We start from the raw sequence: 16,011 nt of genomic DNA on the forward strand, positions 1-16,011 counted from the left end.
GACTCACACCTATGCTGACTTAACTATTAACTAACTTTTACACCTGCCTTTCAGGGTTCAGACAAGGACCTCTGAAAAATTGGAGGCTGATAATTTATCTGTAACTTGCTACAGGTTATCTGCAGGTGCAGTGACTAGTCTTTAAAGGGTATAATCTATTTTCATATATTCTACTAATATGATCATCTAATTTTCATATAATCAACTAATGTACCTTGCTTTTTAGCGCAGTGTTCAAGTAAGTACTATTCAGCAAAAAGGAAAAAAAAAGCCAGCAAGAAATCAGAACTGGGATGTTAGGTACATATAAAATAAAGTCTATAATGTACAAGCCTAACAGGTTAGTTATATGAAAGAACATTAGGCTAATGCCCAGTAACTTGCCTAAGACTCTGCCAGAAGGCAGAGATGATCAACTTCTATCACACTTTTAAAAGTGAAAAAGTTATACTACCAAATAAAAATATGGCTACACAAAGGCAACTGAGAGATAGTTTTAGATATGTATGCTTAAGTACTTCATCTCTGTTTTTGTTTGTTTCTTGCAATAATAACTTGGAAATGTATTCTTAGGTACAGACAAAATTAAGAACTCTGCATGTACAGGGCCGGGAGTGCAGCTCAGTGGGAAAGCACTTGCCTAACATCTGTGAGGCCACAGATTCGATCTTCACTTCTTAAACAAGAAAAACAAAACTCCAGCTCAGCACACAAAATAAAAAGGGAGGTTTGACTCATTTTGATGCAGGCATCAATCCATTCAGGCACAGTCTTCAACTTCTATTAAAGGCAGTACAAAAACAGGGTATTATGTATGCCCAAGACAAACAACCCCCTTCCCAAACCCAACAAAGTTCATGTAACAAATGAAAATAAAAAAGTAAATCAGTAAATTGAAAAGAGGGTTAGGAAATGTTGAACAAAGGCATAGAGGTGGTTTTCTTTTCAGGCTAATCTATATTTACTTATGTGACACAACATTACAGTGTTTAAAAAGTAAAATCGCCCCTATAACCATATATTTAACTGAAAACTATTCAGAATTCCACCTGGGACTACGAAGAAGCACACCATTCCCTGGAACAGAGGCTTGAGAAATCTCAGTTACTCACTGGCCTCAATTGCTAAGTAGCTACAACTAGCATTTAGCATTCTACAAGGCATGGGCCATTTGCTGGAGTACTAGGAACAAGAGAGAAGAAAGAACAGTAACTGGTAGGAATGATGGCCACTGAGGTTTCCAGACAAGGTCAAGATGTCACTTAGGGCCCTGTACGAGCCATTTTCAAATCTTGGGCCTTTCTATTTTGTTTTTGGGCACAAAAAAGTGGCTTAACACATGGGTTCTCCAGACCAGGGGAATACAAGGTTTGGATATACAAGAAAATTTATGGGTTGCACTTTTCAGGGCAATCTATAAATGCACCAGAAACATGACACAGTTGCCATAGGAATGCCTGTAAGTTTAAAATACATTTCAAAAGTATGTAGAAAATCTAAAGACCAAGTACATTACTCAAATATATTGAAAATACAAATTTCCTTAATTAAGTTTCTAACTTTAGTAATGAATAAAACACACAAAATTGTGTATACTTTCGTAGTGTACTTCCTAAGGGAAATTGGAGCAACCCTACAGTTGAATAATTTTATGGTTATGTTGGCAATTAACATCTCACATATACCATACCTTAACTGATAAAACATATTAAACTAATCAGATAGAAAAACAAAGTTAATTTTCTAGGGAGGAAAGAAGATATTCAAATGAAGCTCAATATTGTCTTTATTTCATTTAAAATTTTGAGATGTTTCTCACATAGAAAATAGCGAGTTATTTAAGAGCTTGGAAGACTTACATAAAGGATGAAAAGATTATGTTGAGAGAAAGTAGATGTATTCTAGATTATATCATCTAAGGAAAATTTTACATGGAAACTAGTTACTTAGGAATATTTCATACAACAATGTTCAGAGATTAAAATACCGTTTTATGTTTGTTACTATAGTAAACACTATAATCAAATGTCTCTTGTTGTCTAGTACTAACAGAAAAGAGATAAAAGCTAAAATTTCACTCCCATAATAATACAGTAAAGTAACTTTTAAGAGAAATGAAGCATTAGGGAATTTTTTACTATTATAAAACATCCACTCTAAATAATGTTATTCTAGAAAAGAATTTATTTTAAATGCAAATATCATATTATATATTTACATTATTAAATGTATAAATTATTTCAGGTTAAAATAGGAACAAGTGGCTGTAAAAGACTATCTTATTTTCCTGTATTTTGTAAAAATTAGGTTTTAATTGGAAATATGAAGTTAATTTTCTTGTAGGGTTATAACTCTGGAAAAGAGAAGTTAAAAGAATTTTCAGCAATGGTGTCATCAACCAGCACCATTTTGTAGTTTCTTACCAGTTTTAACAAACACACACACACAAAGAGAGAGAGAGAGAGAGAGAGAGAGAGAGAGAGAGAGAGAGAGAGAGAGAGACTCCCTTACCATTGGTGGTGGGTCTGCTTGGCGCATGAAATGCCTTTTTTCTATGTTGATGAATGCTGCAGAAAGCAAAGAAGCTTATTTGGTTATTATGCCCATTTTATTTGAAAACATCATAGAGTTTATAAAAAAGAAATGTTCCTCAGAAGGTAAGATCCATCCAAATTGTCACAGATTCATTGGTCAGGAACAGTTGGTGAATTTAGCCAACTAAGACACACAATTTAAGGTCAGCTAAGCTACTTTTCCCATTCAGGTGGCATCTAGCAACAGCGGGCGAAGTAGTCATATCCTGCTATCAGCACAGAAGTTATACCATTATCTGGTCTCTGCTGCAATTCTGGGAAAGTTTTATTTCTGACTTGAGGTCACTAGATTTATAATATAACACCATAAAAGCTGTGAAAGAATCACTACTTCCTTATTTTTGCAAAAGAATAAATAAATCCATTTGAATTTCTCTTTGATGTAACTTCCTACTGTGATATATTCTGTTATTTATTCAATCGCCATAGAATGGCAGAAAGCTCTGCTTTTTTTCTCTTTACAATGGTAACAATAAGGGCTAATCTTGAGGAATATCCTTTTATCACATGTGGATTTATCTTTTTGTTCCCAGTGTCCTTTATTGCACTTCTTTGTCATAAGTACCCTGTAAAGTATATAGCATCCTGCATCTGATCTGTAAGACACTAGTTCAAAGTCAGGCACAAGCTAAAAATGCACACAGGCATGGGTCTCACTTACTTTCTCGTGTCTGTCCAGTAGCAAACAAGCGAGCTAGTATTGTAAGTTTACTAGAATAGTTTTGTTCAAATAATGCTAACAGATGTCACACAGACGCTGGGGATGAGAACTACACAGTCTACTAACAGCAATTAACAAGTTCCCAGTTTAAGCAAAATGTTAAGTTCCTCTCTTTTGTAAGTACTTATTTGATTTTTCTTAAAGTAAAAAGGGTGAATTGAGATCAAGACAAAACTATAGCTTTATGCCACTATTTAAGAATACAGCTTTGCTTCATTTAGACATTTTGTTTTTCAGGAGCTGAGTATGGTGATGCATGCAATCTCAGGACTGAAGAAGCTGAGGGTAGCTGTCACAGTTCTCTAGAGACAGGAGAATTAGAAATTGCATGCAGTCCCAACCATTCACAAAACCGTAGTCACAAAACAATACACACCTTCAAACAATACAAAAACAACCCCTCCCATATTTTCAAGACCTGATATTTGCCAATAGCATGGCAAATACTTTAGAGCCTCGGTCCAACCAACTAATATTTACTGAGTGGCTATTTTGTACTCAAAGATGAAAGATGAAATAGTGTAATAAAACAGAACTGGAAAAAAACAAAACAAAACAAAACCCCAAAAAACTAAGCAGGGCTTTTCCATGAGTGTAAAGTGTTAAAGGTAACTCCGAGGAAAAGACATTTGTTCACAGATTAATCTTATCTTTAAGTAAAAGAAAAGACAAATAAAAAAATTAGAAAATATTTAAATAATTTTGGTTCTTGTCAATTTGTTCAATTTCTACTGTCCCCCACATCTTACAACTTTCCTAGTCATTATCAATAAGAATGTGGCATGGCTCATTTTGCTTCCAAATGACAGTGGTCTTGTTGAGTTAAAAATAAAAAAGTAATTTAAAAGGATAAGAACAAAACATAACACTTCCCTCTTTTACATTCTTAGAGTTTCTACAAAAATTACAGTGAGGGAAAAAAAAAAAAAACAAATCAAAACAAAACAAAAAAATAACCCTCCAGATTTCAGTTTTCAATTTCAAGAGTAGACTATGTTAGAAACTACATTTGTGTGTGTGTGTGTGTGTGTGTGTGTGTGTGTGTGTGTGTGTGTAGGCCAAAGGCTGACATTGAGTATCTTCCTCCATTGTGTGTGCCGTATATAGAGTAGAGTCTTAGTTAAGCCCAGAACTAGCAGATGCTAACGACAAATCTAGCTATCCAGCTTGCTCCACTGCTTGGGCTCTGAGATTACTGGCAGGATGCCATGCCCATCTGCCATTAACTCAGGTTTTGGAGATCTGAACTACAGTCCTCAGGGATTGTGTGGCAAGCACACTAACCACTGACCCATCTCCTCAGTCCCCTATGACATAAATTTTAGAAGTGGATTATATAAATTATAATCTTAGGGGCTGGAGAGATGGCTCAGCGGTTAAGAGCACTGACTGCTCTTCCAGAGGTCCTGAGTTCAATTCCCAGCAACCACAAGGTGGCTCACAACCATCCGTTATGAGATCTGGTGCCCTCTTCTGGTGTGCAGATATACATGGAAGCAGAATGTTGTATACATAGTAAATAAATAAATCTTAAAAAAAAAGTCTTTAAAAAATTATAATCTTAGTCTTAAATTTCAATGGCATGTAGAAATAACAGTTTGAAACATGGCAGTACATGTTTGTTGAAGGCTGAAGTTAAAAACATATACAAAGCAATCACCATAGAGGACATCTGAATAGCTTTCTCAACTGGTAGATCTTACTTTACAAGTCTACATTTGAATCTGGCTTCACATTTATCGGCATGCATCATCTGAAAATACACATGTGGTTTATTGTGCTGGTTAACTTCACATGTCAATTTGGCTAAGCTGTGGTATCCAGATACTTAGTCAAACACTAGTCTAGACGTTTCTTTGAAGACATTTTATTGGACGGTAGTAACAGTTAAATCAGAAGAATCCAAATAAGCTAAATCGCTCTCCACTACATAAATGGGCCTCATCTAACCATTTGAAGGCCTAAAAGTCATTGATCTTTCTTAAGAGAAATGGAGGAGAAAGACATTCCTCCAACATATTTCCACCATACACATGAAAGTCACAGCAGGACAAGAATAAATGAATTAGGCTTTGGTTACTTGATATGGTGGTTGGAACGAAAATGGTCACCATAGGCTCACAGGGGGTGACACCATTAAGAGGTATGCTCTTGTTGGTGGAAGTGTGTCACTGGGGGTGGACTTTGAAGTTTCAGAAGCTCAAGTCAGCCCCAGTGTCATTCTTTCTTCCTGCTGTAGAATTCTCTGCTCCTTCTCCAGCACCATGTCTGCCTGAATGCTGCCATGTTTCCTGCCATGGTGACAATGGACTAAACCTCTGAACTGTAAGCCAGCCCCAGTTAAATGTTTTCCTTTAGAAGAGTTGACATGGTCATGGTGTCTCTTCTCAGTAATAGAAACCCTAACTAAGACACTTGTCTATGGGAAATCAAATAAAAACCATTACATCCCAGTAGTTGTAGAAGGCAGGGAGCTCTTGTTAAGTTTAATAAAAGGTTGTATGTACTAAAGCTACAAATGCTTCTGAAATGTACAAAACAGAAGGAAGAAGCACATGGGCTGACCACCCAGCCAGGACCTCCCATCTGCCTGCTAAGTGCTGACCCGCTGAGCTCTATTCACAGGTACATCATGGAATAAGGACTGCTATTCAGCTGTGTTCATTTCTTTTGGTTTCTCTCCCTTTCCTCCCCTCAAGACTTTTCTAGGACTTCTTTCATGATCCTTGTGAATTTTAGATCAGTTTATGTGATGCTGAGGAAAGAAACCCCCATTTAACTGAGATCTTAATAAATTCACATATTATTTACATTGGTCACAAAGAATGTCAACATTTCTTCAAGATAATTGTGCATTTCAGAAATACATTACTGTTTTCTTCATACTTTTTGTACATTTCTTACATTATCAAATATTTCATCTTTGACAATGTTCATATAAATGAGATATTCTATTTCATCATAACTTCTATTTGTTTAAATATGTAAAAAGATACTAGTTTTATACACTGACTTTTATATCATGCTCTCTGAATTTCTATTCTGTTATTATGTTAGTTTGAGCATTGTCTAGTTTGAAATGATATTATCTAAAAGACAGTTTCACTTCTTTTTAAAAAATCAACCAAACAGAAATAAAACAAAAAGCATAAAGTATATTTAAGGGTGAGAGAAGCCTCTTCAAGTAAAACAGTGCAGTGCTGACTTCAGTTGTCATACAGACCAACAGAATGTCTAAAATATTTTTTTGAAAAAAAGACAAATGCATATTCGTATACAAGAATGAAGAGACTGTTTTTGGTTTGTAGTGTTGAACAGTTATTTTTGGGGAAAATTAATCTATATCTTACAATCTATACCAGTATAATATATTCTAAATGCATCAGATAACTTAATATTAAAAATGGCGCCATCTTAGTTGAAAACAGGTAAACTGTGCTACCAATCCAGGTATGCGGAAACCTCTTCTAAATAAGGCTTTTATATTTCAAAGTTGAATAAAAAAGTGGAGAAAATATTTGTAACCTCTTTTTCTTGCTTGCTTTTTTTTTTTTTGAGACAGGGTTTCTCCACAAAGTCCTGCTATCCTGGAACTCTCTCTGGAGACCAGACTGGCCTCTGCCTCTTGAGTGCTGGATTTAAAGGAGTGCACCACCACCATCACCACCTGGTTTTAACCTTTGTTTTTGATAAATGACAAGTTCATGCTATGAAAATCCAAAGCATACAAACATGAAGGTAATTTTAACTTGAAGTGACAGTATCATTTTAAAAACTACTTTCTAGATATGTTTACTGAGTGAAAGACCTAAGAGTAATGACTCACTGGCAGTAGCAAGTGCCTGAGCTCTAGAATGTAGCTTCTGGATTCCATTATCCATGCACAGCATCAAAACTATCAAAGAAACGATAGTTCTCTGGGGCAGGAAAACTACAAAGTGAACCTGGATATCACAAGCATTGAAACAGTCAAAGGCTAAGTGGTTCATATTAAAGGACATGAGAATAGGCACAACACCCTCTCCAAGCCTGTTTAACACAATCCCCAAGTCTTAGCTAGACAAGTAAGACAAGTGCAAGACATAAAGGAGATGAAAATAGGAGAGGAAAACAGTCTAAGTATCTTTATTTGCAGATGATCTGATTCTATATGTAAAATACCCTAAAGATATCACCAGAAACTTTGTACAACTGATAAGCATATTCAGAAATGTATCAGAAAACAAAATAAACAAAAAACAAAACAAAACTTGGAATAAATTTAACCAAAGGTTTGTATGGTAAAAATTTTAAGACACTAAAGAAAAATTGAAGAAGATACCAGAAGATGGAAAGACCTCCCATGCTGCTGGGAGTGTAAACTGGTATGTTCATGATAGAAATCAGTGTGGAGGTTACTTAAAAATGTAAAATTAACTACCATTTATACCACTCTTGGGAGTGTACTGAAAACACACGGTATCTTGCTCTGACTAGAGATTTCTGCTCACTCATGTTCACTGCTGCTTTATTCACAATAGCCAGGAAATTGGAACAGTCTAAACATGCAGTATATTTACATAATGGAATACTATTCAGATATTCAGAAAAATGAAATTTTCAAATAAATGGATGGAACCTGAAACAATCCTTCTGAGAGAGAGAGAGAGGTGCCACAGAAAGACAAATATCACATTTCTCTCACCCGTGGATGTTAGCTTTGAATTTTCAGATGTGTGTGTGTTATTTGGAATATCCATAGAGGCCAGGAAATTAAGGAACCATTGCGGGGAGCTCTTTCAAGGAAAAGGAGATAGAGGACACTAAAGGGTTAAAAGGGATTAAGGGAACAGGAAGAGTTATACTGGGGTTTGGGAATACAGAGAGGCTAGAGGAGGAAGTATGGGAGGGGGTTAGTAACACCAAAGATTTTTCAAAAAATACACATGGACAAAAACTACACGACACAGAGGGGGGAGGGGAAAGAGAGGGAGAGGGAGGAGGAGAGAATATGGAATTACCTTACAACAAGGGACCATGCCCCTACTAGACGTCACAATCTAAAAAATAAGTCCAAAGCCAGGAACTAGTTACTTCTTTTGGAATTGTTGGCCACCAATGTCCTACAGACAGAGCCCCCCCCCAAACATCACAGGCTATTGACGCTGTCCTTGGTTACCCTCCAGAACCTTACTGTAAGACACAATTGCTGAAGATACAATATATTTGTGTCATAGCACCTAGCATAATCAAGCTAGTGCTGCCCTGGAAGCTCCCTCCTCCTGACTACTTTTCATAGTGCTAGAAGTTGCTAATCGAGCTACCAATGGAGACAAGAAACCATCAGTCATACCCAGCTGTGAAGCCTGAGGGCTACACCAATGACTGGCCTGGTAAGATGTGCCCACTGGTGCAACAGTGTCACACGCATTATGGGGGTAACTGACTACTTTGAGTAAACCTATACCTGGCACCATTATTAGGAGAAGAACCTACAGCTAGATAGGTTATAGACTTTAGGGAAGAACTTATTACTATTATGCTGTTAAATGGACAGAGTATTACATCAGCTTCTGATGACTTATCATTATACTTGTAACACGAAAAATAAAAGACCCAGAGACTGATATTGCTGTTCAAGCTTCAAGCTGAAGATCAGAATACCAAAGCAGTTGGACACTTGCTAGCTCTTACTCTTCCTCAGACTGAAAAGAGATCCTGGCTCCACCCAACCTCAGACTGTTGCCTCTCCTCAGCATGGCTGGAGAATCCTGAGATTCTTCTTATCCCCAATGTGGCTGGAAAATGAATTCCCAGATACCGACCACTGAAGATCCTGCTCTTGTCTTTTAACCCCTCTAGTGCTAAGATTAAAGGTGTGTGATCCTAGGTGCTGAGATGATCTTGGTGTGAGCTGCTTCTCTTTAGGACTGGATCACTCTTGTGTAGATCTGGGTGGCCTTGGACTCACAGAGATTGGTCTACCTGTTAATCCTGAGTCCTAGGATTAAAGGTGTGTACCACCATTTCCTATCTTCTGCTGCTGGGATTAAAGTTGTGTATCATCACTGCCTGATCTCTATAGCTTGAAGCTGACTGTTTTCTGAATCCTCGGGCAAGCTTTAATAAATCATAAATAATATATCACCACATACACTCATAGATCAAAGTATCTCTCAATCATCATTAGAGAAGCTTCTGGAGTTTAAGCTTTGCAGTTTATGGCTGTGGTGATTTAAATGAGAATGCCCCTCCCCACAGACCCATTTGTTTTGATACTTGGCTCTGAGTTGGTGGATTTGTTTGGGAAGGATTAGAAGTAATGGCTTTGTTGAAAGGAGGTGTTTCACTGGGGGTGAGGTTTGAGGCTCCAAAAGTCCATGCCATTCCAAGTGTCTCTCTGTGTCTCTCACTGCCTTAAGGTTGTTTTTTCATTATTCGAGCTCTCAGCTACTGCTCCAGTGCCATGTCTGCCTGCTGTCATGGTCCCTGACATGGTGATCACGGACTCTAACTATGCTTTGCCCTATAAGGAATCAATCTCTCTCTCTCTCTCTCTCTCTCTCTCTCTCTCTCTCTCTCTCTCTCTCTCTCTCTCTCTCTCCAAGGTGCAAAGATCACCATGGAAGAGAAGAGAGGAAAAAGTATAAAAACTAGAGGTGGTGGATGACTACAAAGAAGTATTAACTTATGCACACATCAGGGCAGCTTCCCATATTAACTCAAAAGGAAACAAAAAGGAAAAAAATATATTTCACTGAAGAATATAAGACAATAAATTAGCAGGGAATGGTCACTTTGGAAAAGCAGCATTTTATATTTCTTCTCCCTAGGACAAGTAACTGATGGATGCCAAGACTACTAAGAGAGTTAAGAGAGTCTATTGAAAAGAGGGCATTCACATGATCTACAGAATGCACAGTAATTGAAACAGGGACAGATCTGGTGTCCACCTCCTAATCAATGACTAAACTTAGCAATGCTAGCAGTAGGACATCCTGACAACACATGACACTTGATAAGATGTGCAAAAGTGATTATCACTCATAGTATTGCCACAGGTTTTGCCTGAATGAAACCACAATGAAATAGATAAATTTAAAACACTGATATTTTATAAGACAATTACCAACCAGTATTTTCTAGGTTAATTGAAACTGATACTAATATAACTGATACAAATATAACATAACTACCAATAAAAATATGAATTGACTGGATGCTGGAGATAGAGATTGCTTAAGGCACTTTTGGCATAATTATGGATATCTTAATGTAAGCATTTGTTAGATAGTTTTACAGAACCAGTATTATTTTTCATGTCTGATAATGGTACTGTGGTTACATAGTAAAGTCCTTAGTTTCATCATATGTATGCTAAAGTTTCCAGAAAGAAGAGCAGATATCATAAATTTATAGCACTATTTTAGTTTCTGACTCAACATTTATCACCCACATGCCCATAATAACAAACATGTCAAATACACATGAATGAATAAATAATTCTTATAATATATATTCATATGTTGACTGACTTGCTCAGAAGTAATATTTGTTGATGGAGATACAGCTCGGTGGTTAAGATCCCTGACTGCTTTTCCAGATAACACAGGTTCAATTTCAAGAACCCACAAAGACTCTCAAAACTGTCTGTAACTCTAGTTCTAGGATTCAAAGTCCTCTTCTGGCCTCCGTGGTCACTGCACACACATGGTGCACAGGCAGACATACATGCAGGCAAAACACTCATGCACTTAAAATACAAAATAAAATGAAAAAAATTTAAGTTGTATTTATTAAAGAGTAGTATTTTTTATCAAACCAGAGAGATGAATTATTTATAATCCTCTCATCAGTTTTTGTTGCTTTATAATTAGTGCAAACTATACTTGCTGGCTCAGTGGTTGAGAACACTGGCTGCTCTTCTAGAGGACCAGGGTTTGATTCTCATCACCATATCATGGCTCACAACCATCTGTAACTCCATCTCCAGGGAATCTAACACCCTCCTCTGGTGTGTGAAGGCACTAGGCACACATGCAGTGAGATATGTACATTCAGGTGAAACAGTCATATACACAAAATAAAAACAATATAAAGTAAGTCTGTTTTAGGGATAAATTATTCATATTCCAATCAATTAATCCATAACCCGATTTTGGAGACACATTGTTTATATTCAAAGACTGACAGGAATCTATGAGACATATGAACTCAGTTGTTTGTCCACTCACAGCTCTGGGAAGAGTTCCCAGTCTAGGCCACTCTTAAAGGGTCTGTTCTGTTTTCTCAAATACTAATAAAAAATAAATTTCAACCAGAGGTGGCAGCATACACTTATAATCCCAGTATTCAGAAGGCTGAGGCAGAAGGATTGCTGAGTTTAAGGACAGCCTGAACTCTCAAGACTGTCTCAAACACACATACATGCACACATGAGAGAGGGAGAGAGGAGGAAGAGAAAGAGAGAGAAAGAGAGAGAGAGAGGAGGAAGAGAAAGAGAGGAGGAAGAGAGAGAGAGGAGGAAGAGAAAGAGAAAGAGAGTCACAGAGAGAGAGGAGGAAGAGAGAGAAAGAGAGACAGAGAGAGAGAGAGAGAGGCACACTACCCTCTCCAGGACAGGCATTTCCCACTAATATTATAAATATATAAAGTTAGCAGGTATTTAACTTTTTAAAACTACTGCTTAAATAATTTAATTATGTACACACACACACACACACACACACACACACACACACACACTGCTATCCTGCCTTAGTTCTTGCTATTTTCTTTCTTCTGTAAAACTCTCTTCAAATGTCAGCTTTTTTAATGGAGAGTTTTTGACTAATCTATTTAAATAGCAGCTATTGGGCCAGTGAGAGCTTATTGGGTAAAGGCACTTACTGCACAAACCTAGTGACCTGAGTTCAATTCCCGGAGCCAGTGTAGAGGTGGAAGAAGTGAAGTGACCTTTACAGAGCTTTCCTCTGATGCCCACACATGCACCACCCCACAAACCCACACAGTAACAAAGTTATTAAACAGTGACCATCCATGTGATCCTATCCTTCCTTCTGTGCTTTGGATCTTAAATTTTCCCTATGCACCATGTTTTGAGAGCCTGAGCAATGGATTAGAAGGAGAATCCAGGGGAAACAAATTCTGTTGTTAGTGCTGTGCCGTGGAAGGAGATAAGGTTCTAGGTCTTTCTGCTTCCTGATTACCATCAAGTGAGCAGCTGTGCTCAATCTTCCACTCCTACCACGTTGTTATGCTTTGTCACTGGCTCAAAAGCCAATGGGGACAACAGGTCACAGCCTCTGAAACTGAGTCGAAATCAATCTTACCTCTTTACTTGACTCTCTGGAGTACTTTGTCATTTTAATGAAGAGATAATACATCTTCTTTACATTACTTACCACTTCTTCTGTATTTATTTATTCATTGTATTTTTCACTAGAAGATTAAGTTACATAGAACACTTGTCTGCATAGGATTGGCTAGAATACCAATGAAAGATTTTTTTTTTTTTAAATTTAGACTTTCAATGGATCTAGTGTCTCAGACAGAAACACTATTGGGTCCTTACTTAATATATAGTTTTGCATTCAGATTCTGAATATATAGGAATAAAATATCTTTGTGATGAAAATAAAACAACTAAAAACAAGAGCAAAGTTTAAACAAGCAAATAGTTAGTGAAGAAACAGTTTATTTATTAGATTGGTAAGATACTGACAATGTCAGAAGGTGGGAATACAATTATATTGTTAACAAATAATGATAATAATAAAACTTAATTTCTAAAGAGAAATTATACTTTTAAAGCATAATAATGATTTAGAAATTCCTTTACCTTTAATTAAAGAGAAGTCAGCTTTTAAAACTATCCTATTTGTTTTCCCTCTAGAAGATCATTGAGACCTGGGTGGGAAGCAGATCAGTGTCTCACTCAGCCATCATCAGAGAAGCTTCCTCTTGCAGTATATAGGAACTAACACAGGGACACACAACTGGACAGTGTGCAGAGTGTGAGAGACCTTGGAACACTCAATTCTAAATGGGCTGTTTCATCAAACCCTTCCCTCTTCAGGGATCATGAAAGTATACAGAAGAGGAGGCAGAAAGACTGTGAGAGCCAGTGGGGATGGAGGAAACCAAGGAAACAGTGCCTTCCTGATACAAAAGTCCTGGTGCACATATGAACTCATAGACTATGGCACAGGCCTAAGACAGATGGACTCCCACTACTGAGAGTGGAAGTGAACATAAGCCCCCATCCCTAACGCAGAAGTTATCTCCAAATGATAACTGCTATCTATGAAAAAATAATTTTCTCCAATGGAATCTCACTGGTTATACAAACCACACTTAAGGGCAGGCCCCTACCTAGCAGTAGATGGCCAATACAAAATGAGCTTAATGATATTTTTGGAGATGTTTTATCTCATAATGCTTTATTTGGGATTTTTTTTTTACTTGTCTTTTACTTATCTATTACAGTTCTGATTTGGTGGGTAGTGTGTACTTATATATGTCTGTCTTTTATTTATTTCTTTTTTTCTCTCTTGGTCTGTTTGCTTTGTTTTATTTTTTTTAATTAGCCTGTTTGTTTTCCAAAGAAAGAGGGAAAGGAGACATGGAGTTGGATGGGTGGGGAGGTGGAGAGGATCTGGGAGGAGATGAGGGAGGGGAAACTGTGATCAAAATCTACATTTGAAAAAAATATTTTCAGCTAAAATGTTCAGTTATAATTTTTACATTTTTGGTTGTGAGCCTAGTCTTTAACATTTATAATTCTTATAACTGCCTTTGCCATTAGCATTTAAATTGTTTTACTTTCAACCCTTTAAATACTTACTTCAAAATACAGATTAAAAGACTAAGATGTGGGCTGGTGGAAGGTTGGGGTGCAGGGGAGGGAGAGGGAGAAGGGATTGACATGTGAAGCAAGCTTGTTCCTAATTTGAACTAACAAAAAATAAATATAAAAAAAGAAAAAAAGACAAAGATGATATTAAACTTTACAATGTTACTACCAAAGGCAGGTGGAAGAAATTAAGGTAACCCCAAGAGAAATAAGCTCAGGGATCATTAATTGGCAAAAATAACCCAATCACCTCCTATTTTTCTCAAATTCAACAGCCATAAATATGGAGAACTCAGTCTTATTCAAAAGAAGGGCAAATACATAAAATAAGCATACATACATAAAATAAGCATACATACAAGTGCGCCTATATGTCTCACATCTATAAGATAACATGAATCGCAGGTATCTACTCCTTTACTCTCGGGATGCTGAAGTAGTGGTAGCAGCTCTAGTTTCAAAAGCAGGACAACAATTAAAAGGTCCACAAGACTTGTGATGCATTGGCTTTGTAAAAGGTCAAGAACATGATTCAGAGTCTCAGGTCTGAACTACCATTTAGAAAATCCCCTGAACAGACAATATTGCTCTATAGAGTACACATACACCACAGATTTCTAAGTAGGACCATGAAACTAAGAACATTTCATAAAGTTCTACATTTAATCATATTTGTTCTCTTTATGTGTCCCACATAAAGGGATTATATGCCTGCTCCTCTTAGACTCATTGCCATCAGCACTGTGACTTCTTTGCCTGTTGGATTCTCAGACTGGGAGAGCATGAGGGCAAGCTTTCAAGTTCATCTCACCATGTGCTAGGCACAGAGCAGGCCCTCCACAAGCACAGCCTGATGAATTGCATGGACTAGTTTTTAGGTATAAGTGTTTATTTTTTAAAACCAAGGAACAGTTTTCTGCCAAAATTAGTGTTTCTGATTCTACTTTTTTAAAGGGTCAGAATTGTGCAAGTCATTTTTAAATTTACTCTTTATGAAAATATGCTAAGTACTTTTTTGGAGAGAAAAGTTGAGAGAAAAATTACATTGCAATGAGCACATAGTCTCCTTATTAAACACTTGCAACACTAACCCTCCTACATTATTTTAAAACACTGACCAGTCACTCCATGCAGTCATTTGTCAGTTTCTAAATTTCTCATCACCCTGGCTCTCAGACTGGTAGGTAAGGTGCTGACTAAGAACAACACAAAGAGCCATTCTTTACATTTCATTCATTTTTTCATTTAAGGAAACAGCTTCCTGAAAATGTACACATAAAATTCTGGAAAATACAAATCAACATTGCCTTGATCTTGAGGTTGCTGGGCCTTACCAGAAGGTCTGGCTCCTGAACCTAATTTCCATTGTTAGTTGATTACTTTCAATAAGGGGTGGATATTCATTTCCAGAAAACATTACCAGTAACTTTTATGATATCATAGATACTCACTACTCAACCCAAACTGACTAAACCACAGAATGCAAAGGCATGCACTTAAGTTCTTTCAGGGAAGCCTTGGGACTCTTTTAGTACAGACTTAGTGGACAACAACCTGAGTAAGAGTAAATGAGAACTTAATGTAGACAAGAAAAATGTCTAGGCTGAATGCAAAGCATTAGACAGCCACTGGTATCTGAGTTTGATTTAAAGTCATGTAGATACCAAGGATGCAGGTTATGTGGGTACAAAAAAAAAAAAGAGCTTAACTGTGGAAAAATAGTCTGAGACATGTTTCTAGCATAAGAAAACAAAGAAGCCTGACTTAGAAGATAAGAGAAATACCAAGAGAGTGTGGTGTCCCGGAAACCATGCAATTAAGAAGTAACCAAATGTATCAAAAGCTGATGATCGGTCAAGTAA

General features: G+C 37.0%; 1 protein-coding gene across 3 annotated transcripts in view; it reads right to left on the reverse strand.

The window, feature by feature from the left end:
• Nucleotides 1-16,011, reverse strand: part of Ahi1 (Abelson helper integration site 1) — a 138,583-nt gene that overhangs the window by 40,532 nt on the left and 82,040 nt on the right. For all 3 annotated transcript variants that reach the window (XM_027401916.2, XM_027401917.2, XM_027401915.2), the window contains one exon: nt 2,512-2,567. In XM_027401916.2, coding sequence (XP_027257717.1) covers nt 2,512-2,567 — 56 coding nt within the window. The remainder of the gene's footprint in view (nt 1-2,511; nt 2,568-16,011) is intronic.

Source organism: Cricetulus griseus, chromosome 2 (assembly GCF_003668045.3).
Source record: "Cricetulus griseus strain 17A/GY chromosome 2, alternate assembly CriGri-PICRH-1.0, whole genome shotgun sequence".
Classification (NCBI taxonomy): Eukaryota; Metazoa; Chordata; class Mammalia; order Rodentia; family Cricetidae; genus Cricetulus; species Cricetulus griseus.